Genomic DNA, 27,843 nt, shown 5'->3' with positions numbered 1-27,843 from the left:
TCTGAAGCAATCCTTTCCACAGCATCTTACCTGTTCTAAGTTCTCAGCTTCCTAGATGTGATTTACTGGAATGATCTTCCAACCAGCTAGCCTGTCCCTCTTCTGGTTTGCCTTACACATTACTCCTGGCTTGTTATTCCTAAATACTACCACATAGGTTACCCCTTTTCAGAAAATACTTAATGACCGCCTCTGGATGGAGTGCAAACATTCAAGTGTAGCAGTTGTGATCCTCAGGAGATGACTCTTATTGATCTCCCATTATTATTAATTATCTAATGAAGTATAGCTGACACACGATGTTAGTTTCAGGTGTACGATATAGCAATTCTGCCAGTCTGTATGTTCTGCTATGCTCGCCGAAAGCGTCACTACCGTCTGTCCCCACATAGCACCATTCCCTGTGCTGTGCCTTTCATCCCCTGTGACTTCCTCATTCCATAGCTGGAAGCCTGTACTTCCCACTCCCCTTGACCCCTTTTGCCCATTCCCCCACCCCCATCCCCCCCAGCAACCATCAGTTTGTTCTCTGTATCTATGGGTCTGTTTGTGCTCTTTTAGTTTCTTTCTTTTTTAGATTCCACATATAAGTGAAATCATATGGTATTTGTCTTTCTCCATCTGCCCTATTTCACATAGTATGATACTCATTAGGTCCAGCCATATTGTTGCAAATGGCAAGATCTCATTCTTTTTTTATGGCTGAGCAGTAGTCCTCTGTATGTATATCTATCTCATCTTCTTTATCCATTTATCTATGGATGGACACTTAGGTTACCTTCCTTCCTTGGCTAATGAAAATAATGCTGCACTAAACATAGGGGTGCCTATATTTTTTTGAATTAGTGTTTTCCTTTTCTTTGGGAAATGCCCAGTATGGAACTGAATTGCTTGGTAACTCTAATTTTTTGAGGACCCTCCATACTGTTTCCCACAGTGGCTGCATTCCCACCAACAGGGCACGAGGGTTCCTTTTTCCCTCCACCCTCACCAGCATTTGCTATTTACCATTCTAACAAGTATGAGGTGATATCTCATTGTGGTTTTGGTTTGCATTTCCCTGATAATGAGTGATATTGAGCATCTTTTCCATGTGTCTGTTGGCCACCTGGATGTCCTTTTTTGGAAAAGTTACTATTTAGGTCCTCTGCTCTTTTTTAAATTGAATTGTTTCTGTAGTGTTGAGTTGTATGAGTTCTTTGTATATTTTGGAATATTAACCCCTTATTGGATATATTATTTGCAAAAATCTTCTCCCATTCACTAGGTTACCTTGGTGTTTTGTTTCCTTTGCTGTGCAAACCCTTTTAATTTTGGTATAGTTTATTTTTGCCTTTGTTTCCCTTACATTAAAAGACATATCTAGAAAAATGTTGCTAACATCGATGTGAAAAAGATTATTGGGGTGCCTGGGAGGCTCGGTTGAGCATCTGCCTTTGGCTCAGGTCATGACTGGGGGTCGTGGGATGGAGCCCTAAATCGAGCTCCCTGCTTAGCAGGGAGCCTGTTTCTCCTTCTCTCTCTGCCCCTGCTCATTCTCTGTCTCCCAAATAAATCTTTAAAAAAAAGATTATTGCCTATGTTTTTTCTTCTAGGAGTTTTATGGTTTCAGGTCTAGCATTTAGGTCTTTTATCCATCTTGGGATTATTTTTGTGTATGGTGTAAGGAAGTGGTCTAGTTTCATTCTTTTCTATACAGCTGTCCAGTTTTCCCAACTACTGGTTGAAGAGATTGTTTTTTCCCTATTGTATATTCTTGCCTCCTTTGTTGGAGATAAATTGACCACATAAGAAAATGATTATTTCTGGTCTCTCTATTCTGTTCCAAAGATCTCGGTGTCTATTTTTGTGCCTGTACCATACTGTTTTGATTACTGTAGTTTTGTAGTATATCTTGAAATCTGGGATTGTGATGCCCCCAGCTCTTTTCTTCTTTCTTAAGATTGCTTTGGCTATTCAAGGTCTTTTGTGGTTCCATACAGAGTTTAGTATTATTTGTTCTAGTTCTGTGAAAAATGCTATTGGCATTTTGAGAGGAATTGCACTGAATCCATAGAGTGCTTTGGGTAGCATGGACATTTTAACAATATTAATTCTTACAATCCATGAACATAGAATATCTTTCCATTTATTCCAATTTCTTTCATCAATATTTTATGGTTTTTAGAGAACAGGTCTTTCACCTCCTTGGTTACATTTTATCTTTTTGGTGCAATTGTAAATAGAATCAGCTTTCTTAATTTCTCTTTCTGCTACTTTGTTGTTAGTGTATAGAAATACAAGAGATTTCTGTATATTAATTTTGTATCCTGCAACTTTACTGAATTCATTTATTCTAACAGTTTTTTGATCGAGTCTTTATAGTTTTCTATGTATAGTATTAGGTCATCTGCAAGTAGTGACAGTTTAACTTCTTCCTTACCAGTTTGGATACCTTTTATTTCTTTTCCTTGTCTGATTGCTTCAGGTATGACTTCCATTACTATGTTGAATAAGAGTGGTCATAGTGGACATCCTTGTATTGTTTCTGGATCTTAGAGGAAAATCTTGATTTTCGGTTTTCCTATAGGGCCTTTATTAGGTTAAAGCATGTTCTATCTAAACCCACTTTGCTGACAGTATTATTGTAAACAGATATTGAATTCTGTCAAAAGCTTTTTATGCATCTATTGAGATGATCATATGGGTTTTGCCCTTTCTCTTGTTCATGTGATTTATAATGTTGATTGATTGAAAATACTGAACCACTCTTACAACACTGGAATAAATCCCACCTAATTGTAGTGAATGATCCTTTTAATGGATTGTTGAATGTGGTTTGCTAATATTTTGTTGAGAATTTTTGCATCCATGTTCTTCAGGGATATTGGCCTGTAGTTCTCTCTTTTTTTTGTAGTATCTTTGGTTTTGGTATCCATGCAGTGCTGGTCTCATAGAATGCACTTGGAAGCTTTCCTTCTTCTATTCTTTTGTAATAGTTTGGGGAGACTAGCTCTTAACTCTTCCTTATGTATTTATTTATTTTTTTAAAGATTTTATTTATTTATTTGACAGAGAGAGAGACAGCAAGAGAGGGAACACAAGCAGGGGGAGTGGGAGAGGGAGAAGCAGGCTTCCTGCTGAGCAGGGAGCCCGACGTGGGACTTGATCTCAGGACCCTGGGATCATGACCTGAGCCGAAGGCAGATGCTTAACAACTGAGCCACCCAGGCATCCCTTAACTTTTCTTTAAATGTTGGGTAGAATTCACCTGTGAAGTCTTCTGGTCCTACCTTTTTGTTTGTTGGGGTTTTTGGATTACTGCTTTAATGTTGTTACTCGTTTTAAGTTCAGATTTTCTATTTCTTCCTGATTTTGTTTGTCTATTTCTATTTCTTCCTGATTGCATATTTCTAGAAATGTATCCATCTCTTTATATGCCAACAAAGTGGACAATCTACAACCTTTGTATTTTGTTGGTGTTAGTTGTTACTTCCCTTTCATTTCTGATTTTAATTATTTGGATATTGGATCCTCTTTTTTTCTTCATGAGTCTTGCTAGAGGTTTATTTTTTCAAAAAAACAATTCTTACTTTCATTGATCTTTTGTATTATTATTTTTTTGGTCTCTCATTTATTTCCTCTCTGATTTTTATTATTTCCTTCCTTCTAACTTTGGGCTTTGTTGTTCTTATTCTAGTTTTGTTAGGTGTAAGGTTAGATTGAGATTTTTCTTGTTTCTTGAAGTAGGCCTGTGCCACTAAAAATTTCCTTCTTAGAACTGATTTTGCTGCTTCCCAAAGATTTTGGATTGTTGCATTTTCTTTTGTCTCCATGATTTTTTTTTTTCTAGTTTTATTCTTGTAATTGATTTTTAGTTTCATACCATTGTGGTTGAAAAACATGCTTGATAGGATTCCAATCTTAAATGTATTGAGCCTTGTTTTGTGGCCTAAATTGTGCTCTATCCTGGGGAATATTTCATGTGCATGGGAAAAGAATGTATTCTGCTGCTTTGGGATGGAATGGTCTGTATATCCATCTAATCTAACGTGTCTTTCAAAGACACGGTTTCATATTGATATTTCTGCCTGGATGATCTGTCCATTGATGTAAGTGGAGTGTTAATGCCCCTACTATTATTGTATGACTGTCCATTTCTCCCTTTATGTCTGTTCATACTTGATATATTTAGATGCTCTCATGTTGGGTGGATCAGTATTTACAACTGTTAGATCCTCTTATTGAATTGATCCCTTTATCACTATGCAATGCTTGTTTGTCTTCGTTACAGCCTTTTTTAGTCTATTTTATCTGATATAAGTATTCTTACTGCAGCATTCATTTATTTGCTTTGCACTTCCTTTTGCATGGAATGTCTTTTTCCATTTTTTCACTTTCAGTCTGAAGTTTGCCTCTTGTAAGCAGCATGCAGATAGGTCTTTTTTCTTTTTTATCCACTCCATTCTGTGTCTTTGATTGGAGCATTTAGACCATTTACAGTTAAAGTTACCTTTGATAGGTGTGTACTTATTACCATTTTGTTAATTGTTTTCTGGTTGTTTCTGTAGTTCTCAGTTTCTTTTTCTCTTTTCTTGTGATTGATGAGTTTCTGTAGTGTTATGTTTGGCCTTTTTGTCTTTATTTTTTTGTGTATCTTTTATAGTTTTTAGGTTTGTGGTTACCATGAGGTTCATATATAATATTACTACTTATAGGCTATATTAAGTTGATGGTGACTTAAGTTCAAACACATTCTAAAAGAACTTGATTTTTACCCCCTTCCTGCCCCTTTGTGTATATGTTGTCATATTTTACATTGTTTCGATATAGTTGATTTTACTACTTTTGTCTCTCAATCTTCATACTAGCCTTATAAGTCACTGCTCTATTACCTTTACTGTATGTTTGCTTTTACTAATGATTTTTTTTCCTTTCATAATTTTCTTCTAATTATGGTCTTTTCAACTTAAAGAGTTCCCTTTAACATTTTTTTTTTCTTTTTCTAGTAAGGCCAGTTTAATAGTGATGAACTCCTTTATTTTGATGGTCTGGGAAACTCTCTTGCAAATCTGAATGATAAACTTGATGGGTAGTGTATTCTTGGTTGTAGGTTTTTTCCTTTTGGCACTTTGAATGTATCATGCTACTCCTTTGTGATTGCAAAGTTTCTGCTTAAAAATCAGCTTATATAGTCTTATGGGGTTTCCCTCGTACATAACTAGGAGCTTTTCTCTGGCTTTTGAAATTTTCTCTTTCTCTTTAATCTTTGACATTTTAAATATTATGAGTCATGGGTTTATCTTGTTTGGAACTTTTTGGGTTTCCTAAATCTGGATGTCTACTTCCTTTTCTGGGTTAGGGAAATTTTGAGTTATTATTTCTGCAAATATGTTGTCTGCTTTTTTTCCCTCTCTCTCCTCCTTCTGGGACCTAGATAATGGGAAGATTGTTTGATATTTTCCAAGAGTTTTTTTTTTTTTTTTCCCGTTCACTTGGGGTACTTTCCATTACTCTCTCTTCTAGATCTCTGATCCATTCTTCTACTCTGACTCATTCTTTTTTTTTTTTTTTAAGTTTTGTGTTGTTCTTTCATTTGGAGCGTATTCCTCTCTCTCCTCATTTTGTTTGACTTGCTTTGTTTCTATAAGCAGAACAGCTACTTCTCCTCCACTTGAAGGAACGATCTTGTGTACGGTCAGCCCTGTGTAGACTACGTGGCCTGGTGACTGTGGCTGCCTGTACAGAGCTGTAGCTACCCTGCACTTGGGGGCATGGACCTTTTGGTGTGGGGCCATCCTGCTAGGATGGCCAGAGCAAAGTGGGCATGGGTGGGGGCAGTCCCAGGGATCTCCACAGAGAAGACGCCTGGCAGGACAGCTGAAGTGGGCATGAGTTGGGGTGGTCCTGGGGCTCCCCAAGAAGGGGGCATCTTGGCAGGACAGCTAGAGCCAAGGTGGGTAGGGGACAGGGGTTATTCTGGCAAGTCATCTAGAATCAAAGTAGAGCATGCCTGGAGTGCTCTGGGGTGCTCTGCACCTGTTTTACTTTGGTGAGATGGCTGGAGCCATCATACCCTGGTGTGTGCCATGCTGGGGCCTGGGCTCACTGAGGTGGCAAGCCAGCTAGGGTGCCCGGGCTCTGCTCCCCTCTGCACTATCAGGGTGGGGAGGGAACATAAGTAGGGGTGCTCACCAGCCCCTCAGACCTGTAGAGAGTTCCAGCAGCTCTCCCGCCATTTGGCAGGGTTCTAGGGCTGTTTCCTTTATTTGAAGTTGCCCTTTTAAGCCACAGTTTTTTTTTCTGTGCCCAGGGCAGATGCATCTGTTCGCAGTGCCCCTGTACTATGCCTCCCCACTGCAGTTCACGCATTGGGGGTGGGGCTCCCCTGTGTCCCCAACCCTCTCACCTCCATCTCCCCTGACTTTCTGTATGGGGTCCCTTTCTATCTTTTGCTGTGCAGAAGCCCTTCAGTCAGTCCTCAGATTCCCATTATTACTAATGTTTTTTTTTTTTTTTTTACATGAAGCCCTTCTCATGAAGCCACATCTCTGCCTGGAATGCTCTGTCCTTGCTCTGTACGTCTAAGACCCCTTCTTCCTTTAGGGCCCAGCTACAGTCTTGCCTTATTCAAAAGCCTCCCCAGACAAACTGAGCCCTCTTCGGAACTCTGTGGTTTATAATGATCCTGCTACTCCTTGTCACCCGGGCATGGCAGGATGGTGTATTTGTTTTTCTTTTCCTTGAGGAGCTTACAGTCTATCTTAGACCTGGAAGTATTTAGTTGTGGATGACTATAATATATTACACAGAAGACCTGCAAAGCATTCACATTTCATTTAGATATAACAATTGTTAATATGTCCTCTTATTTCCATAAATAGTTGACCCTAGGTATTTTTATAACACTATTCTCTCCCTTGCTTCATTGCTGGCTAAGTGACGAGGCTCGAAGACCTCACAGAAAGACACAGGATTATTCCACATTCTCATATATGTATAAAGATTTAGCAATGATGAGGCCCAAAGTGGATGTTGAGTTTCTTTTGCCCTCATTGGACCCGTTTTCGAGTTTGATTTATGAACTCCTGGTGGCTAGCATAACTAATGGCAGTGTTGGAACAAGACATGGTGAGATGTGCTTTAAGACGGCCTGAGCAGAAGGGTAAAGGCACGAGTCTGCAGCTGTCTGCTGGTCTATTTTTATCAGTGGTTCTATGTCAATGTCCATACCTGCCAGTCAGAAGTTCATACATGAGGATTCCTAGTGACCAGTAGTCGGCGGAAATGTCATGGCCTTTGTTCAGGATGATCTCTGGAGCTACATACTCTGGAGTCCCACAAAAAGTCCATGTTTTCTTTCCAAATCCTATTTTCTTTGCAAAGCCAAAATCGACCTTACAAAGACAAAAACAAGTTATTTCAATGACCCTTACATTAGGCTTAAAAGCAGTTAAGTTACTGAGCTGTGGTGCACTTATAATACAATAAAAACAGATGCCCATTACTGTAGTCCTATGGTCTAGAAGGAGTTGTCTCTACTTCAAACCATACCAGCCTCCCTGATCAAACTCAGGTTCAATAGGAAAAGTTGAAACCTGAGTACAGGAGGAAACTGACATCATTACAAATAAAGGCAAATCTTTCTTTCCAGAAATATTTTCCATCTTTTCTTCCTTTCATACCAAGGGAGGTTGGGCCAGAACTCCTTTACTGAAAATGTTTACAAGACCAGTTGGACCTCCTTGACAAATTTTCCAGAATATGCATGATTTCTGCTGGCTTGAGGAGGTTGACAATCCATTTAGTATTGAGAAGCCACTTCGCTGCTGAAGGAGCTCAGTCACAAAGTTCATCCCCGCCCTTGGTAAACACAAACAGGGATAAAATGCAAATGTGCTCTTTGTTTTTCTAGAAACCTTTTGATGGAGGAACATCAAATGTTGAAAATGTATTTTTTCTAAAACAATTTGGTTGAGAATCTAAATCATTAACTGTCTTGATTTGATTTCTTTGAACACCGTATGCTGAATAGAAATCCAGAAGTTTAAAAAAAATAGGCCCTGGCACATGCAAAGGCCATAAAAATTGTACATTTTATAATAAGAGAACTTCCCTCCTACAGTTAAGTCTTTAGAGTGCTTGACTCATTTTATTATTATTATGATCACTACTATTATAATTAAAATGACCTGGATAATCTCACCTACCAAGCCCATTCCCCCCTCCCCCGCCCCGCCCCTTAAGATTATACATAAAACAGGGTTCCTGGATAGCTCAGTCAGTTAAGAGGCTGTGTTAGGCTCAGGTCGTGATCCCAGGGGCCTGGGGTTGAGTCCCGCTGCTAGCTCCTTGCTCAGTGGGGAGTCTGCTTCTCCCTCTGCCTCTCTCCCCAACTCGTGTTCTCTCTCTTGCTTTCTCTCTCAAATAAGTAAAATCTTAAAGATTATACCTGAATCTAAAATATTAAAATGATTCATGGTTTTCTACAATGTAAATATCCCTTCCCTGTGAATGGCAGAAAGCAGATTCAGAAAAGGTCTACAAAGGTCTTCTAGGTCTAGAACATAGCCATTTTAACACAGTCTGCCAAGGGAGTATTGATTTAGATTTAGCCAATTTAATTTCTTATAAAACTTTTGCATCATTTGAAAAGAATGGTTGGCTGAAAATAGTAACTCTAAAATCTGCTTTTAAGAAAAGTTAACAGCATTTACAAGGGGAAACGGAGATGTTAATGAACACAGCTTGCCAAGTGAGTATTTTAAAACCGCAGGGTGGACACCCTGTGTAGAGTGCACTGACCAGCTTGGTGTAGCCTCTGTGATCCAGGATGAGATTTTCTGGCTTGAGGTCCCTATAAATGATTCCTTTGGAATGCAGATAGGCGAATGCTTCCACCACGCATGCTGTGTAAAATCTGGTCGTAGAATCTTCAAATGAACCTCTGAGATCCGGAAAACGAAAGCACATAAGACATTAGTTTCTCGGATATGATTTTAGTTATGTTTTCTCATTTCCTGATGTTCCTTTGCCAGAGTTTCACCCCAGAGACCCACGTCCTCCGGGCAAATGTCACAGGATTGGCACGGCCTTGGGTTTTCAAGGGCACGTGAGGATCAAGTCAAGGAATTCTTTGCCCTTAGGAAGGGATAGTTAAATGTAACCTGCAAGCCTGCCAAAGAGCTCAACCACACAGTTCTTCTGCGAACTTGGTGGCTTCCTCGCAGCAGCCCCCTGCCCTCTACCAAGGCACAGCTTCTGGCCAGGGGGAGACGAGTCCTATTTCACGGGTTTGTTTCGTTAAGCAGAAGTTTATAGATTCGGTCATATTTATTTTTAGAGAGCTTGTTTCTGAATCTCCCTAAATAATTCAGATACAGTTCATGAGAGGATGAATAAAAAAGGTAATGTTTTCAAAGAACCACTTAGGAAATGAGGTGTGATGCTATGATGTAATCATATCTCACAAGCTAAATACTCTGTTTTTGAAACTTTTGCCAGCAAGAGACATAATATCTACGTCTCACCCTATTGCCTTCTTATTAAGAAAAGATGGGGTAAAGAGGTAACTCGAAGGAAAAAGGTACTTGGAAGGGAATATAGATTAGGAAACTTGATTCTGAGGTTTAGCAAGAAAGCACAAAGTCTCTGTCTCTCCCTGTCTTTATTTATCTAATGAAATAACAATAAAGGGGGAAAAAAACCAAAAAACAAAAACACCAGCATCTAAGGTTAGCTCCTTAGTTCCTGTTTAAAGAATTTCATGGGAAAAAAACAAACTGTATTTCGCTTTTCCCAAGTAGTAAATGTAATGTAATGATTTCCTGATGTTTCTGGAACATTCCTGTGAACAGCTGTTCCAAAGGAGGCTGGGAGGTGAGACGAGCACACTGGCCGTTAAAGGGAGTGTGGCCCCAAACTCGCTTCCACTACAGTCCCTGATGCCAGTTAGCATTTTGGTGACTTTTGCTTCTTTTTTCAGTATTGAGGAGTAGACGTTAACACACCGGGAAGTCGAACATGACTGGCATTACAAAATGGAGCAGTGAATCCAAGGCAAAAGCAACACCTTTCAGGTCATTTTTACAAAGACCTAGTTTCTTCTAGAAAGTTCCTCAACTACTAATGTCCCCTGAGTTGTCACTGAAATAATTAGCTCTTCCCAAACATCTTCCTTTTGAAATACAATTCAAGGCATGAGGATATCTATGCTTACAGATACTAGAATCATCACTATAATTATGAAGATTCTAGTTTCTCTTCAACAATGTCTGCATGAAACAATTGTGAATTTATAAGGACAAGAAAAAAGTTTCTTAGAGTAGGAATGATACATGGTATGCTGCAATTGTCTGCTGACCTGGAACTCTCTTTGCAGAGGGAACACTGTGCAATTCTGTGTATTGAGAAGGCGGTTGGAGTAGTGCCTTGAAGGTCTTTTCTTCTTTGCTCTGAAACAAGTATGCTTGCCCATGAAGAGCAGCGGATGTCTTTGAATTGGAGATCACCAGTAGTGAATAGTAAGTATCCCCATGCAGATAATGAGCACAACTTGAACTGTACCGAGTGCCCTATGCGACTCCAGTCCTTTGTCACTGGAAAGCTTTGCAAAGTCACGGCAGAAGCAAAACAAAACCAGACAGTACGTGGAATATAGCTCTGTCTTATTTCACATTACATGTTTTAATGAGAGACTTAGTGACTTCCTTGTATCAGTCCTGTCTAGCTGTGATTTAGGTGGGCCTTTTTGAAAGCCTACAAATTCTTGATTACTCTTGGAGATTATTTCTGCAGTTGTGACTTTGGGCAACATCTCTGTTTTCCTTAATATTCATTTGGTAATGGAACCAAATGGACAAATACATTGTGAGTATTGTCAGGAAAGTGAACACTTAGGAGAGATCAACTTCTCATGGAATCTCTGCTGAAGATAAATCTCATTTATATTCTAAGTTGGTCATTAGCAGGAAGATGAAAAAAAAATCCTAATACAAACTCAGATTCATTAGAGGAGGCTCTAAGTTAGGAATATGGACACTGAAGCAAGAATCCTGGGCTCACATTTGGGTTTCGCTTGTTTAATGTTGAACAACTCCCTGTACCTCCCTCAGACTCTATGATTCTCTTGTGCAAAATGGGGCTAGTAATAGAAACTATCACACTGGATTGTCTTAAGGATACAAATAATTGATACGTATATTTAGAATTAGTGCCTGGCACACAGCCGGGTACCTGATAAACATGAGCCAATCTACTTGAGCACCAAAAAAGTCTTCTTTAGCTGCTGTGTCTTAATCTAGAAAAACTGAATGACATGGACGGGTCTGCAGTCTTCTGGGGATGGGAATGAGGGGTCTGCAATACCTAATTAACACTGTCTTTGGGGTATTTGCTGCCATGGGTAAGCTCTGAAGGGTCTTCTGCTAATCTCTGTTCTTTTCATTTTCTCTACACTTCTCACAAATGCATAGATTGCCTGCCAACTTTCATCATCAAGTGAACTGACCACCATTCACCTCTGGGTCTTCAAGGTTTCTCTGATTCTGAGCCATTTTGGAATTTGGAAGGTTCTAGAAAGCTGGTTTCCATTCCTTTAAAAATATTTTGAGTCTCTTCCCTATAGAAGCATATTTGTAATGATTTTTAAAATTAAATGAAAAAGCTATCTCAAATCTTGCTCTGTGACAAATCGACATAATATATGCATACAAAATATTTATCAGCTTCACAGCTTCATCCCTGAACCTTTGATGTGGGTAATTTGTGCGTTGTAAAATACACTTCTGGAAAGCAGTCAGAAAGCATGGCATCAGGGGGACTCGAAATGAAAAATTACTATTAGAATTGAAAATGACAACATATATGTGATCTAAAACAAAAATGAAAGCTTGTTTTATCAACAGAAAGTTGCTTAAAGAAATAAATCACTCCCCTAAATAGCTCTTGAAAATAATCAATTATGCCCTGACAGTTGTGTCATTTCAATTAAAACAAGTACGGAATGGGGCCTCACACCTTCTTTGAGAAGGGGCTGGTAGTTTCCTGTTAGGTAGAGGGCAGTAGGTAACATTTTGAGAGAATGAGAGAAGTATGTATACTTATGGGTAGATCCAGCGTTCGATTTCATCAGTGTTTAATCAACTTGTCATAAACGGAGTCCTGGAATGACGGAAAGCAACAAAGACAAAGCATGTTCCCTCTTTTGTCTACTAACCCCAGTCATCAGTGGGTGCACACCTGAAGGGTGTTGCAGCCCATGAACGTTCTCTGCCAACTGTAAAGCTAGGGAGGCTAAATTAGTATGAAAGTAGACTCATTTCCTTGAAATACTTTGCTTTTTGTTGTTGTCAAAGTGTAATTAAAATACAGTGTTGGTTTCAGATGTACAACATAACGATTCAGCGGACTGTACATCACTCAGTGCTCACCACGGTAAGTGGAGTCCCCGTCTGTCACCAACTGTTATTACGGTATTACTGGCTGTACTTTTCCTCTCTGACTGATTTATCTTATAACTGGAAGTTTGTACTTCTTCATCCCCTTTATCTATTTCACCCATCCCCCCCCCCCACCAACCTCTCCTCTGGAGGAGACAAACTAATCTGTTCTTTAAAGAGTCTGTTTTGTTTTCAAGATTCCACGGATGAGTGAAATCGTACGGTATTTGTCTTTCTCTGACTTATTTCACTTAGTATAATGCTCTCTGGGTCCATCTGTGTGGTTGCAAATAGCAAGCTCTCATTCTTTTTTATGGCTGAGTATGTTCCATTGTACGTACACACCCCATCTTCCTTATCCGTTCATTTGTTGTTGGACACTTGGGCAGCTTCTGTATTTGGCTGCTGCAGTAAACACAGGGATGCATGGATCCTTTCACATTAGTGTTTTTGTTTTCTTTGGGTAAATACCCCAGCATAGAATTACTGGATCATAGGGTATTTCTGTTTCTAATTTTTTGAGAAACTCCCATACTCCTTCCAGAGTGGCTGCACCAGCTTGCATTCCCACCAACAGTGCATGAGGGTTTCTGTCTTTTTGATTCCTGCCATTCTGACGGGGGAGGTGGTATCTCATTGTGGTTTTGATGTGCATTTCCCTGATGAGGAGTGATGTTGAGTGGCTTTTTGTCTTCTTTGGAAAAATGAATATTCAGGTCCTCTGCTCATTTTTTATTTGGATTTTTTTTTGAATATAGCATTTGCAAATATCTTCTCTTATTCACTAGGTTGCCTTCTCATTTGCTGATGGTTACCTTTGCTGTGCAGAAGCTTTTTATTTGAGTGTAGTCCCAATAGTTTATTTTTGCTTTTGCTTCCCTTGTCTGAGGAGATGGGTCTAGAAGAATGTTGCTAAGGGTGATATCAAAGAGATTACTACCTATGTTTTAGAAGTTTTATGGTGTCAGGTCTCACATTTAGGTCTTCAATCCATTTTCAGTTTATTTTTGGGTACAGTGTAAGAAAATGGTCCAGTTTCATTCTTTTGCATGTAGCTGTCCAGTTTTCCCAGCACTCTTTGAAGAGATTGCCTTTTCCCCATTGTATATTCTTGCCTTTGTTGTAGATTAACCATATAATAGCGTCAGTTTATTTCTGGGCCCCCTATTCTGTTCTATTGATCTGTGTGTCTATTTTTGTGCCAGTGCCATATTGATTACTAAAGCTTTGTAGTATAGCTGGAGATCCAGGATTATGAGACCTCCAGCTTGGTTCTTCTTTTTTGGGATTACGCCAGTTCTGAGAAAAATGCAATTGGTATTCTGATGGACATTGCAATGAATCTGTAGAGTCCTTTGGTAGTATGGACATCTTAATATTCTTCCATTTGTTTGCCTCATCATCAATTTCTTTCATCAATGTTTTATAGTTTTCAGAGTACAGGTCTTTTACCTCCTTGGTTAAGTTTATTCCTAGGTATTTTATTCTTCTTGGTGCAATTATAAATGGGATTGTTGTCTTAATTTCTTGCAGGTGGGCAGGGAAAAAGAAGTGGCAAGGTCACTAGGTGAGCTGTCCACACTGGTCTTTCTGCCACAGCTGTGGGTGCACCAAAGGGCAGGTTCCCCCCCCCCGCCCCGTGCTGGTAACTGAAAGGCGTGGTTAGCTTGCCCTCCTCCCTGGCACGAGCAGGAGTCCCTTTGGAGGGATGGCTGCTGAGGGAAGCAGGTTGAAGGAGACGGGTCCACAGGGAACGTGGGAGTGGGGCACGCAGTGCTAGAGCCCTGGCTTCCCCAAGTGTCTGCCCATCGAGGCTGGAAAAGGGAAGAGAAATGCCTGCCAGCCCTTTTTTTCCTGGAGAAGGCTCCTGAAGATTCCTGCCACTCCGGTGCATGCTCTGGAAATAAATGTCCTTCACGTGACTCCAGGCACTTTTCAAATTGCCCTTTCTGTGCCCTGCTGGCAGCTTATTATGCTGGTTCTTTAAGGGTGGGGGACTCCATTTTCTGTTGCCCTCAGGCTCTTCTGGAGTTAAGGCCACTGATGTCTCAAGTACCTGAACCCAAGCCCAGCTGATTTTAAGCCCTTGCTGAGTTAAGCGTTATTGGAAATGGTCTGGGTCCCTGTTATCCCCGTGCTGGGGGTGCCTGGTCCTCCTGCTTCTCCATGCTGGCGGTGCCCCTCCTGGCTGTGATTAATCTCATGGGAGAGCTGGTTCCCAACCGTGTGTCTGTGCCTCTTACCCTTTCCAATGTGGGCTCTTCTCTACGACGAACTGTGGAAGGCTTGCTATGACAGTCTTCAGGTTGTTTTCAGAGTTCTTTGTATAAATGTAGCTGTCATCTTGGTGTGTCCCTGGAATGAGGTGAGTTCAGGATCCTCTGATTCTGGTACCCTCCTGACCCCTTGAAATACTTTTGATCTGCACTATCCATTTTGTCATCCTAGATGGAATTTAAATAATTACCCTCCACAGTATAGTTAGAATCAAAGAGAATGGAGATTTAACTTACTGGCCCACTTACAAAACACATCCAGGAGGATACATGACTAGAAGTAAGATGTGCGTGATTTGAAAATTATGGTTTCTGAAATAATTATTCAGGAAATATTAATATATATTAAAAAAATTTAACAGTTGAAATGTTGAGTTTTAGACTACTATAAATACCAATTTTAATATGTGCTTATATTAGGATATATTAGCATTTATATTAACCACTTAACATTTTTAAGGAAGTTGTAGGGATTGCCAGTTCTTTAAGTATTATGGAGGAAAGGTGAATAAAATTAATGCGTACACACCTATTCCAAATAATGGTACAGAATATGTGGAAAACACAAAGTCACAAGTGAGAAGACAAAACATGATAGCTACTAAAAAGAATAGACCAAAGAAATAATTGCACCAATTAACATTTCAGGGGTGTTACTTATATCTCAAAGATAATAGTCCTCCAGTCCTGTTTGTATATATGGTATCATTCTACTTTATAGTATTTTAATTCTTAGTTTTTGACAACAAAAAAACCCCACTCTGTGTTCCTTTTCTATGTGGATGAGGAAAAAAAGAGGGGCAGGAGGTGGTCATCTCACTTACTAGGTGACAGGAGGAGGAGGTCTGTTGCTATCCAGACTTCCTTTGCTAAATCCCTGAGGCATTACCATGTCGGTCAAGAATGGTCACACAAGCCTTTCTTAAAATCAACCCAAATACATTTCCTTTATCCTTTCAGAATAGCTTCTCCCTACTGCTGCTTTCCTCGGATGCAAAAAGAAAACTGAATGAATTGAATGGGATTTGTTTTGACCCCAGATATTTTCATATACACTGTGACAAAGAGCATAATTATTTTCCTTTTTCTCTTGGCATTTTTTGTTGTTGTTGTTTCTTTCTAACAATTAACTTTTAGGACTTCCAGCCTCAAAGAGTGAGAAAGCTAGTCAGTGGCAATATTAACTGGAGCCTGGAGCTCCACAACTATGCACCCCCCACCCTCAACCCCAGAACCAATTTATTTTTTGAGTAGTGCGGGAAAAAAAAAAAGAGAATAAAAGCAGTAAGGTGCTATATGCATATATAATAGTTCTATTGCTTTTAACACCAAGGCTTCAGCCCTACTGAATCTTTAGGAAGGAACAGGCAGCCTTTCTAGCTCCAGATCATGCCTCTTCACGTAGTAGTAAGCGCACGGCGGGGACTCCCCAACCGTGTATCCCAAACCCAGGGATGATAAAAGGGAAGGAAACGGACCTGACCAAAAAGCATGCCGGGTGGAAAGGACCATCCACCGATATTTTGCCTCCATCCACTCCTCCAAAGGTAAACCGCTTTTAAATAGCAACCTTAGGTGCCCTGGCTGATCAAAATACATCTCCCTCGGAAGCCTTGGCTGGCATTGATGAGCCAACAAAATGCAAATTGAGTTAAATAGGGGAGAAATAGGAAATAATATTTTCTTTCAAAAACTAGATTGAAATTGGATTCCTATGCATGTTTGATGCCCCGTAAGTGGACTTGAGATTGATTTGTGTTGTTGCCTCTTAAAGAAGTTAGTTAATAAAAGCTTAAAATATTTCCTCTCCCTCTGTGGCTTATTATTGCTTTCAATGTTTACTTCCACCTGTAAATCTTCTATTCTAATTAGAACAAATCAGGGAAGATATTTCAATTTCAAATAAATTAGGGGATTGAAAGGTCAGGTCAAAAATAGAACCACATAGACATTAACTAACTCACAAATCAGAATGGTAACTTTATGCAGCAGTCCATAAATTATGAGAAGGGGATCACATTTTTTTTTTATCAATCATTGTATCACCAGCTTCTAGCACAATGCCTGGCATATGATCTGTGCTCAAGTATTATTAGAAATAATGTAATAATGGACTATAAACATCTTAGTACAGATGTTTACCCTGGCCCCTACTGCCAACATGATGCATTGCCCTATATACTTATTTCCCTTAAAGAAGTGAAACACAACATCAATGTAATTAGGACAAGATAAGGTAAAAAGAAATCCAATTGATACATACAAGGAAGGCAAAGGGGATAAGACCTGAAAGGTCAATGCTTCCAAAGACATGAAGTAAGTTAGTTACCATAAGAATGCTATTAGGAATGAGACTTCATAAGCTACTCTGGGTTCTATTAATTACTGTTCTGGGATATCTACAGAGTAACAAGTTTTCAAAAAATAGCAAGGCTTTCTGGCAACAACAGGGCAGTCTACAACAGAGTTTCAGTAAGATGTTACCCAATGAAGGAGAATGTGGGTAAGACTGTAACAAATATGAAAAAAGAAAAGATGTCAAAAGGTGAACCTTCAAAGGAACAAGGATGACTTCTAAATGTTTGATCAGTCATAGGAAACGAGCAAAAGATCGTTCACAGGAAAAGAAAATTGTCTTTTAAGTAAAAATTTAGGATTGGTAATGATCTCCTGGGACATTTTATAGATTTTTAGTTTGCTAGTTCTATAAATAAGAGATAGAAACAAGCACTAAGTAGACCGAATTTACTTGCCCTCAAAGGGCAAACATAAGTCAATCTGAATTAGATTGTTTACGTGAAATACTGCTTATAAGTGGATTCATTTTTTCCTAAGATCGGCTGAAGCCTAAAGAAGATGGCTAGAACTTGTTAATTTTGAAACCAAAGAGCAATGTAAAGCCAGAAGAAAAAGTAACTCGGGGAAAAAAGCATTCTCAATGTCAGGAAAGGCAGACTGCCCATCTGGCCAATGAGTAAAGCAATTAAGCTGACAATTAATCCAGATAGCAACTATAACCTACCTCTGTTCCCTTCAGTCACAGCAACAAACTGAATTCTAGGCATACAGTCAGCTGATTCTGATATTCAGGGTAAAAAAAAGACCTGTGCATATACCTTGCTAGGTTACCATTTCCATGCTGGACTAAGCCTTTATCATTAGTTACGAATCAGAAACAGAGTGAGCGTCACATTGACTAAAGCATGTATGTACGGTGGGTTGTAGCCCATATTTACTTATTTTCTGAAATATAAGCATATGTAACATGTAAATATGATTTTTATACTTTATAATGGACTCTTCTTAGGACCATCATAGTCAACTACATTTTTAGAGAAATGATAGACATTTCTTAAAACTCCTACCTATCCCTGAGAATGGTCCAGAGCTCTCCACCCAGGCACACTTCCATCAACATGTACAAATATTTGCTGTCCTTAAACGTTCTGTACAATCTGTGAATTGCAAACAAGAAAACAAGGGTTATAAACATTGTTGTCTTTGAAAAGAATGTAAATGCTTTAAGTGCTCAGATTACAGTCTTATACTTGATTTACCAAGCTTGAAATGTCATTAAAGGAAAGAAAGGATTAGGAAAGATTAAAGGAAATCTGTTTGCAAATAGGGAAAAGGAGGCAACAGGCTCCTGACTAAGGTATGTATGGTGTAGGGGCTAGTCTTTCCTGGGCAATGAATGGAGGAGTCCAAAGGATTATGGACCAAGGTGGCTTCTTGGGGTCCCAGTTTGGCTGATGTTTTAAGCATGGACACTTGAGCCACATTGAGTGGTGATAAACATGCAACCTACATGCATATAAAATAGATATACTTTACAAACATAGACATGTATGAAATTCCCTTGCTGTTCCTTAAGTTCACCTTATGCCCTGTTTTTAAGTGCCCCTGACAAATTAACTAGAACAGGTTTTATTTTTTGGTATATAAGAACTCCCTGTTATCCTCTAATGCTCTGAAAATACGGATATGGAACAGTCATTTCATTTTTTTAATCTTCAAAAAATTAAATTTACATATTAGTATTCAAAGGGAGGATAATTTGATTTTTGTATTTTTGTCTTTCAAGCTCCAAAAGTCTATGTAGGGTTTTTCAGTCACAGAGAGCATAAAATGGAATGTCAGAAATGGAGAGATCTCCTTTGGGAAAAACGTTCTTTTCACAGAATCTGATTCTTTAAAAAAAAAAAAAGGATAGAATCAAACTTCAGGTTTTTTTTTTTTTTTTTTAAGCCTAACAAAACTTTCTTAAAATCAGATTTAAAAATGTTTCCTGGGTGAATGAAATGTGTGATGGTGAGCAGGGGTGGCGACGGGTTTGGTGGCTTGACTTTCCACGGAGAGTGGGCACATCAGCCCGGGGGGTGTGGGGTCTTTACCTCACTATGAAGTCAGAATGCGCCCCCTGCATGATCTGCTTCTCTGAGCGGATATGCTCCTGCTGTCTCGTATCCACAATGTGGCGTTTCTTGAGAATCTTCATGGCAAAGGTTTTGGATTCTTCACTTTTCAACTGGACCTTAAAGAAAAGCACAGAAAATAAGTGAGAAAAAGTCCACAGCATTAATATAACAGAGTGCCTTCTCATCCCCAAATTACCCAGTGTGCTGAGCACAGCAGGGACCCCCTCGGGTGCCGCCTGAGTCACACACTACGTGCTTGCTGGAGCCGGGCAGAAATCCAGGTCCACGGCCCTTGTCCATGGTCCTTCCACTGGACCAGATAGAGGGTACCTAGATGCTCACTTAGTGCTGTGTCTACTGGGATTGGAAGAGGGAAAGTGAATTGGATTCTCACTGTGTTATTTCATTTCATATCACATGATGCATCGGAGCATACTTCAGAGTTTCTCTCCTGCAATCAACAGAGCATAAAAACGAAATTCTCCAATGTCTCTTCCAGTAGGTGTGGTAGATGTAGGACCGTATGGGTCTTTACGACTCTTCCTCCTCGGTCCTGGCCGGTGGACGTGTCCATAGGAGACCCCTCTCTCTGCAGAGACTGCAGAGGCACGTCCTGTCCCTTCTCTTCCTACTGCCCAGTCTGGCCTTTCCTCCCAATTAAAACAAAATTTTCAAGAGATTCTGAAAACTTTTCTTCTTCTTCTCCAGTATGCATGATGGCTTTGATCCTGTCTGCCCTCAAAGCTGACCGCTTTGTCGTACTAACTGGGAAAGCCTAAGCTGGGCTGGGACATCTCCATGGCCTCCACACCATTGGCGCAGTCCCACATGGCTCCCGGGGGCTTTTGTTCTCCACATACCAGTCCTCAGGCAAGCTGTGGGTCTGTGGGTCACTGTTTTACAAAAAATGCTAACAAGATGACTTTTTTTTTTAAGATTTTTATTTATTCTTATTAGAGATCAAGGGAGAGGGAGAGAATCTCTAGCAGCCTCCCTGCTGAGCACAGAGCCTGACACGGGGCTTGACCCCATGGTCCTGAGATCATGACCTGAACTGAGACCCAGAGGGGGGAGGCTTCACAGACTGTGCCCCCACCAGGTGCCCCTCAACAAGGTGACTTGTAAGGAAAGGAAGAGATCTGGGTGATGGAGCTAATTGCTTCATAGCAACAGCAAAGAGTTTTCTAGTGCTGTGGAGCCACAAACAGAATCTTTAAGCCTGCATTATTTGGAAGTCATGAAAGCCTTGGGTAAATGACATGGCAAGCTGTTTCTGCTTTTCAGCTGAAGGATCACTGCCCCCTGGAGTTGTGAATTGTTTACTGCGTCATCTGCCCAGCAGTGCGATTCTTCACGGTGTTGTTCATGCACACGTGTACAGACTGAACACAGTCCAAGAGGACATTCACAGGGTAGGGGCCTTGGACGACAACACAAGGACACTTCACATCAATGAGCCTCAGGCTGTGGCTAGCATCTGTGAATCTCTATGACAGGTCAGAGAGAAAAATGGAAATTCGAATTTGCCTTAAGCGGCCAAAGGCCCCTCTATGGGTCTTTGAAACTCTTTCAGATGACAGATGACTGTGATTCAAATGAATCCAGTTGTAGTTCATAATAAAACACAAAATGTGAACACACACTTCTAGAAGAAATCTGGACAGACAGCATGAAAAATAAGCCGTGTCAGAGTGCTAAACACCAGAGAAGAAATGAACTCATGTTCTCTTCGGAGCCTTAGTGTAAGGACCTCAGTGTCTTGGGTGGCTTACACACCTGATGGAAAACTTGTCCATTATTCTTCGTAGTGATGATGATGTACGTTTTTACTTGTACACAGGGTGGGAGGAAAGAACTCTGATTTGGGGTCATCACAGGTCTGGACCTCAACCCTGCCTTTACTTAGTTGCTTCGCTCTCAGAGCCCCAGTTCTTGCTGAGGAGAGAACACCGTATGGAGTTACTGTGACCTTAAGTGAGAAAGTGCCATGGGTGGGAAACTGGCCCAGGGTCTGTCTGCTGGACCCCTGCCCCAGCCAGCAGGCTCTGCTCGATAGCGTACATCACATGTCTGCCAAACAAAGCCAGATCACCTCACTCCTCTGCTCAGAACACTCCAGTGCCTTCCCATCTCGCTCCTATAAAGACAAAGCTGTCACAGAGACTACGAGGTCTAGACCCCAGCTACTCCCTAACTCACTCTGCTGGGGTCACGCTCGCCCCCTTGCTATTCCCGGAGCCCACCGAGCAAGCCTGTGCCTCAGTCTATCTGCTTGTACTTTTCTGCCCAAATATTTTCCCACAGATATCCCCAGGAGTCCCCCTCTCAGTTCCCGAAGTTCTCTGCTCAAATGTTTCCTCATTGGTGTGTCCTCACACCAACCTCCATAAAAGAGAAACCACCCCCCTCTCCCTGCTTTCTTGTTCTCTCTAGCTCTATCCCAAGCGCATACACAGACTATTTTTCATTACTTGTTCAGCTCCTGTCTCCTCTCACTAGTCTGTAAGCAGCCTGTGATGGGGGGTCTTTTTACTCACTATCCATGACACAGAGTAAATGCCTATTAAATATCTGTTGACTGCATGAATCAAAGAGGGAACATGAGGAACCATGACGATTTATCATGGGCAAAGTCACAGTGGAGCTGGGGTCTCAGCTCCACACTGTGTATCTCTTAGCTTAACAGGAGAAAAACAAGGGAAGCTATAAGGACAAGCATGGGTTATTTGGTCTTTTTCTTTGGTCCCAAAGTGCCCTTAATTAGGCATGGAAGGGAAGAAATGATTTCTACGTGTCAACACTGCACAAGCAATAAACATGGCCAAATACCCACGTGATTCAGCTTCCAGTTTTCAGTTTGTATTTTTACAAGATGCTTTCTTAACCCAGCGTTTTCCTTGAATGCCATTCCCAACCAGGGAGACTACTAGGCTAATAAAATCATCTCTAGAACAAAGTCCAGTTGGCTGCCAACGAGCTCTTGGGGTCCATCACGTCTTGAGACCATGGCCATTTGTTTGCGACTCATCTCCTAGCCAGCACTCCTCCTGAGTTCTGAGTTCCCCTCCAATGAACACATTCCACGATTCCCCGTATATTGCCCATTTTCGTTCTAACCAGCTCATCACTGTTACACCCACACACAGATGTTTATTTCACTGTAGTCAGGATATGAGGTAAAAACATGTATCTACTTTGCTATTTCTTCAGTAGTTTTGTACTGTATATTAGGGAGAGTCTATGCAGGGAAATAAACGAAGCTCGGGGCTGTCAGAGAGAAATGGGAATTAGCCTTTGTGAAACACATACATGCTGGGCACATCCATATGCATTATTTTTAGTCCCAACATCAACTCTTAAGGGTGGGAGGATGAGATTTTTGTTGTGTTTTTACAAAGACTTCATCATCACTAACAACAATAGCTAACATCGCTAACATCAATAAAGCTCATATTGTCAGGAATAGCATAATAAGTGAGTTTTCTCCCTTAATCTTCTAGGCACCCCTTTGAGGGACTACTGTCATCCCCATTTTTCAGCGGAGCTAACCGAGGATTACCAGACAGGGTCATTTCTTGCCCAAGGCCACTGAGCTGTCAAGTAGCAGAACTGGGTTCATGCTCCAGTCTTTTTGGCCCAAGCTATTTGTTGTATATGCTGCTTCCCTTCAGCTGAAGAGAAAAGGAACTGACAGCACAGTGATTGATGCTTTACAAATGAGAGTTTAATGGAACTGGCTCCCTCGGAGAGACTCCATGAGAAAAACTGAACCGTGCGGTAAATACCATGAAGCTTCACCCATGCTGGAAATGCCAGAGCCTCACTGGCTTTTCCCTAGGGACCTCAGGGGATGCTCGGGGATCTGGGGTGCCTGAGTGATGGCTTCTCCTTGTGGAATTCAAAGGATGGAGGTGGGGGGAGGGATATGGTGCTAACAGCTGGTGGGTGGCAGGTGGTTGCTGCCCAAGAGAGGCATGCATGTAAAAGCTGCAGAGATGATTGGGAGTCAGCTGCATCAGTTTCCAATTTAGTAAGTATTAATTAGAAGAAGTTTACAGAGCCAAATAGCTCATCTATGGAGGCTTTCCATTTTGTCTTTGCTTGAGTGGAGACAGCCCCACCGTCTGGAACCACCATCCTTTGCATTCTGTAAAGACCTGTCTAGTTCCTTAGAGGACAGCCCTTAGAATCTCCACTTCCATTTTAAACTAGGAGGACACAAGACTCGCAGGATCCCGGCTTGTAACCGAGAAGTCAGACCGCCCGAGGACTACTGGCAGAGGTAACTCAGCAGACATAGCGCCTTCTGCTGGAGTGAATGCTCTGAAAAATTTTCTCCTGATTAACCGACATGTCCGACTCTTAGATTGTGTCTAATGGCAAAATTTGGAAATAATCTAAATGTCCATCCAGAGAAGCGTGGAAAAATAAATTATGGTACATCCCTGCAATGCAGCTGTAAAAAACTAGGCCTTAAAAGGATGACTTAGCAAATGGGGAAAAAAAAAAAAAAACAACAGAGGGAGACAAAACAAGAGATAGACTCTTAACTATAGAGAACTGATGGTCACCAGAGGGGAGGTGGTGGGGGGGATGGGGGAAACAGGTGCTGGGGATGAACGAGTGCACTTGTCCTGATGAGCACGGGGTGATGTATAGGGAAGTGTTGATCACTGTATTGTACACCTGACACTAATATTACACTGGATGTTAACTGGAATTTAAATAAAAACTTATTCTAAGTCGTCATTTTTTATTATGGAAAAATATGCCCCCCAAATTTATTTACACAGACAACATATATATGTGTCATATATAAAGAGACAGGATACAAGCCAGCATACATTTTATGATCCCATAAATAATTTGTATGTATGTGTATATCTCTGTCTAAAATAAATCTAGGAAGAGAGTCAGAAATGTGTTTCCCAATATGTTAATAATGGTTTTCCCTTAGGGAAATTTTCAGTTCTACTTCTTTTTGCTTTTTTGAATTGCTTAACTTTTGTACAATTAGCATTTATCCCTTTTATGAGTAAACACAATGACTCTCATGGAAAATAAATTTTAAAGTCTGTCTTAGATTGTACTACCTATTTATTAGTGTCTGGCTCTCTCAAAGGATCCTGGTTCAATGGGAACCACTCCGCTAGAATCCCATGAATGCAAAGACCTTGCAAGGTTATATACAGCATAACAATCCACTCAAGTTTGGGTTGAACCACACTATTCATCTCCTTAAAGGACCTGCCATATTCTTTTGTACAACATGAACTCTCAGGGTAAGTTATAGCAGTTTGTATTTAATACAAATTTCATAATAAAGCTATTAGGCTTTATTATGAAAGGGCTTTCACAAAACAAACCCATGAAAATTTTGAAGGTGAAATGTAGTTTGCTTTTTATTCTTCCAGTTGGCCAAATGAATTACCCTAAGTCTGCTTCTGTCAACTTGAGATGATGATGATGATTTTGCAGTTGGGTGAGCTAGAGATAGGAAATCCGTGTGGACACAGGCAAGCAAGAGAGGAGGAAATGCATGTGTGCTTTTCTTCCCCTCCTTCCCCAGGAATCCTTCCCAGCCTAGCTGTGTTGGCATGCTCCCTGCCTCTGTCTTCCTCTGCAGACTCCCACCCCCCCACCCCCTGCCAGCATGCAGGCTAGAGCCTGGGTTAAAAGTGTGAGCTCTAAAATGTCACTGCTTTTGTTTAAATCTCAACCATTTTTGGGCTTGTGATCTTGGATGCATTTCTGACACCCTGTCCCTTTGTCCTTATCCATAACGTGAGGATAATCCTCAGTTTACTTGGGAAGATGAAATAAAAGGGCCCACCTATCAAGCCCAGTGTCTGGAACAGAGCACCCATTCAGTGCATATTAGCGGCTTTGATTCTTAGGTGCCTCCAGCGGTCATGGTCCCTTCAGGTCAAAGCAATGTCCTGAAAATATGAGCTAGCACAGGCCACTGTCACTTTATGCCCGTTCCTATCCTCCCTCACCCGTCTCAGACCTACCAAGGGAACAGGTGAAGGGCCGAGAAGCTACTTGAAAAAGACAGCTGAGCCTTGCACCACACTGGTTTTATGATCAACATTCCTAGAATAGGAAAAACAACAAGAAAACGCTAATACTCCAGATCTTCCTCTTCTGTTTCAGAAACAATGCTTTGCGTTATATCGGAAACTAGAATTAGTAAACATTTCACTTCTCGCAAGATGTTACTTCTGTGTGGAGCACTGTGTTGCCATTTGAACGAGCGCATCCTAGGGCCGAGCAGATCTTAAGGTGGGAATTTCTGACATCGCTTTTGGCAACTTCTTAGCTGCCAGGCTCCAGGCTGTCCCCAGGTAACCGGGACTGAAGCTGAGAGGCAATGCCCCCAGCATTTCAGAGAGCTCTGGAGACACACTCGCTGGCTAGACGAACGCCCCCATTTCTGTCTGCGACAGGCACTTGTCTTTAAAAGGCTTGTGTCCTGCTGGACCCAATTCCTGACCCTGAAAAGGGGAGTTATGATGAGAACAAACTTAAAACTGACTCATCACCTCGGGCTGAGAGTTTTTGTCCTTAGAATCTGTTCCTCCACTCGTCTATCAGACCTTTTTATTAATAATTCATAGTTCATTTTGCAATATAGCTGTATCTTCATTATTTGGGGGAGAAAGTGGCTTTCTGGATGATGCTGTAATTAAAATGATTTCTTACATGAAGACTTAAACGGACAGCATCAGTTGCTGTGCATGAAACACCTGGCTATTTGGGTCCATAATGAACTAGATCTTCAATTGTACAAGTAGAAAACAAAAACGGTGTAAAATAAAGTGTAGCCTAAGAAAACACAGCAGAAGAGGCTCATGCTTAGAGATGGAAGGTGGGTGAGTAGTTGCTGGAGATGGGACAGGAATGGACGTGACCTGCCAAAGGGACGGGACCCTGTGGGATGCAAATCATACCTCGACAAGGCTTTTAAAGGCTTTTTTTTTTTAAAGAGGAAAAAGCCAGAAACTATGTCTATCTTCTAATTCTTGTCTTCATTGATTGTGAGATATATTTTTAATTTATATCTTAAGGAACAAATGTTAGAAATAGATTTCTCTCTATGCTTATCAATCCCCCTTTGATAAAAGTTCCCCAGTTACCTAAAACTGTATTCCATTTTTATTCCAGTATCTGTTAATGATGAACATTTTTATAAAAAATATGATCCTTTTTTAGGACTTAATTATTGTGATTACAAGTCCTAAATTTTAAAAAAAGGCCTCACTTCCAAAAAAAAAGTAGGATCATGTGTTATTTTCAGCAAAATATGCAAATTATCACAAAATTATTTCATCAAAATAATAGGTAATTGCTGGGCCATGCCTTTAGTATTTTAATAATGTACAACTGAGATCAGATGCGACCTCCTGTAATCTCCTAGAGCCTTCTAAAGGCTCCCAGACTCCTAGAGCCTTTGCCTCGCTTATAAAAGGGGAATAAAATCCCCTTATAAGCACAGATATTGTAAGATCAAATCAGATAGCATATGTGAAAATACTCTGAAAGTTTACAAATGCTACTAAGAACAATTATCAAGATATGTGGGAATGCTAATTAAAGTGGATACTTGTAAACAGCATTTTACTCTTACAGTTCATAATTTAATCTGTGTTTTAATTAGTTGTCCCAACCAACTGAAGGAAAATGAAAGGACAGGAAAAGTCTGTCTGAATTTGAGGAAGTTTCACTTTCACAGAGAAGGGAAAACCAGCGTCATCACTTTGACTCAGATAACTTCTTGGGCATGACAAACTCCTGTGCTCACATTTTCAGAAGAAGTTACTATATTCATGCGAGAAAGAAAAAATTTTTAAGTGCATAGAAAACTCCTATTCCACACAGTAGTATTGGATTGTATTCCTCAACGTTTCCTAACCAAAAACATGCCAGTCCTTCTATGAGAATTACTTTTCTCTATAATAGTACTATGGTTTCAGGCGAACACTACTGTAAGTCATGATAGAAAACCCTGGTGGTTAAAACTTCTTTTCTCCCTAGTTGCTCAGAGTCTTCTCCCTTACCTCTCTCTCTGCACTGCACAGGAACATCAGATGTTTTCCTTTCCTTAGTCAGCGTCCAAAACTTAAGAATGAATCACAGCATCTGGTTTGTTCCAAAGGACGCACAAGGGAGGGGAGCATAAGGGACTTGTCACAGCCCGTGTGACACATAGTCAGCTGAGGTAGGGAAGCCGAAGGATGGATTATGACTTTAAACAGATGCCATAGTTGAAAAGCTTTTCAGACAGGAGGAACAGAGGCATGGCACCATGACACAATTTTATGGTAAGAATTTGACATGTAAAACTTATTTCATCGATGACCATTAAGTGGTTTATATATACATATATCATCATGTATACCATTCAGAACAAAGGAGCATAGAAAAAAATAGCTTATTTTACCTCTGCATTTTCCTCTGCCATTTGCACAAGTGATAATCAAGAGAGGGTCTCTCTTCTCTCTCTCTTTGTTCTCCTTCCCATGTTCACCACAACCCCTCATCAAAAATGTCAATTCCATTTGCTCTGTAACTTGCCTTCAGACTTAAAATTCGGTTCTGTAGCAGGATATGTCTATGTGATTAAATTCAAATTGATCAAAAGCCAAGTAAGACTATTTTCATAGAGGAGATAGTTTTCAAAAAAGACATTTAACTTTTAGCTTGGAGGAAGATCAGGAAAAGAACATC

The 27,843-nt window shown here is 40.5% G+C and overlaps 1 protein-coding gene across 2 annotated transcripts in view; it reads right to left on the bottom strand.

Moving 5' to 3' along the window:
- The window catches only part of PRKG1 (protein kinase cGMP-dependent 1), a 1,234,019-nt gene that overhangs the window by 9,217 nt on the left and 1,196,959 nt on the right, over positions 1–27,843 (bottom strand). For both annotated transcript variants that reach the window (XM_036123403.2, XM_036123402.2), the window contains exons 11-14: positions 19,090–19,229; positions 18,061–18,150; positions 8,785–8,926; positions 7,213–7,376 (exon numbers count right to left, since the gene is read on the bottom strand). In XM_036123403.2, the coding sequence (XP_035979296.1) occupies positions 7,213–7,376; positions 8,785–8,926; positions 18,061–18,150; positions 19,090–19,229 (536 nt within the window). The remainder of the gene's footprint in view (positions 1–7,212; positions 7,377–8,784; positions 8,927–18,060; positions 18,151–19,089; positions 19,230–27,843) is intronic.

This window comes from Halichoerus grypus, chromosome 7, assembly GCF_964656455.1.
Source record: "Halichoerus grypus chromosome 7, mHalGry1.hap1.1, whole genome shotgun sequence".
In the NCBI taxonomy this organism is placed as follows: domain Eukaryota; kingdom Metazoa; phylum Chordata; class Mammalia; order Carnivora; family Phocidae; genus Halichoerus; species Halichoerus grypus.
Note: the sequence above shows the minus strand (reverse complement) of the source record. Positions and strands in the feature narration are given on the sequence as shown.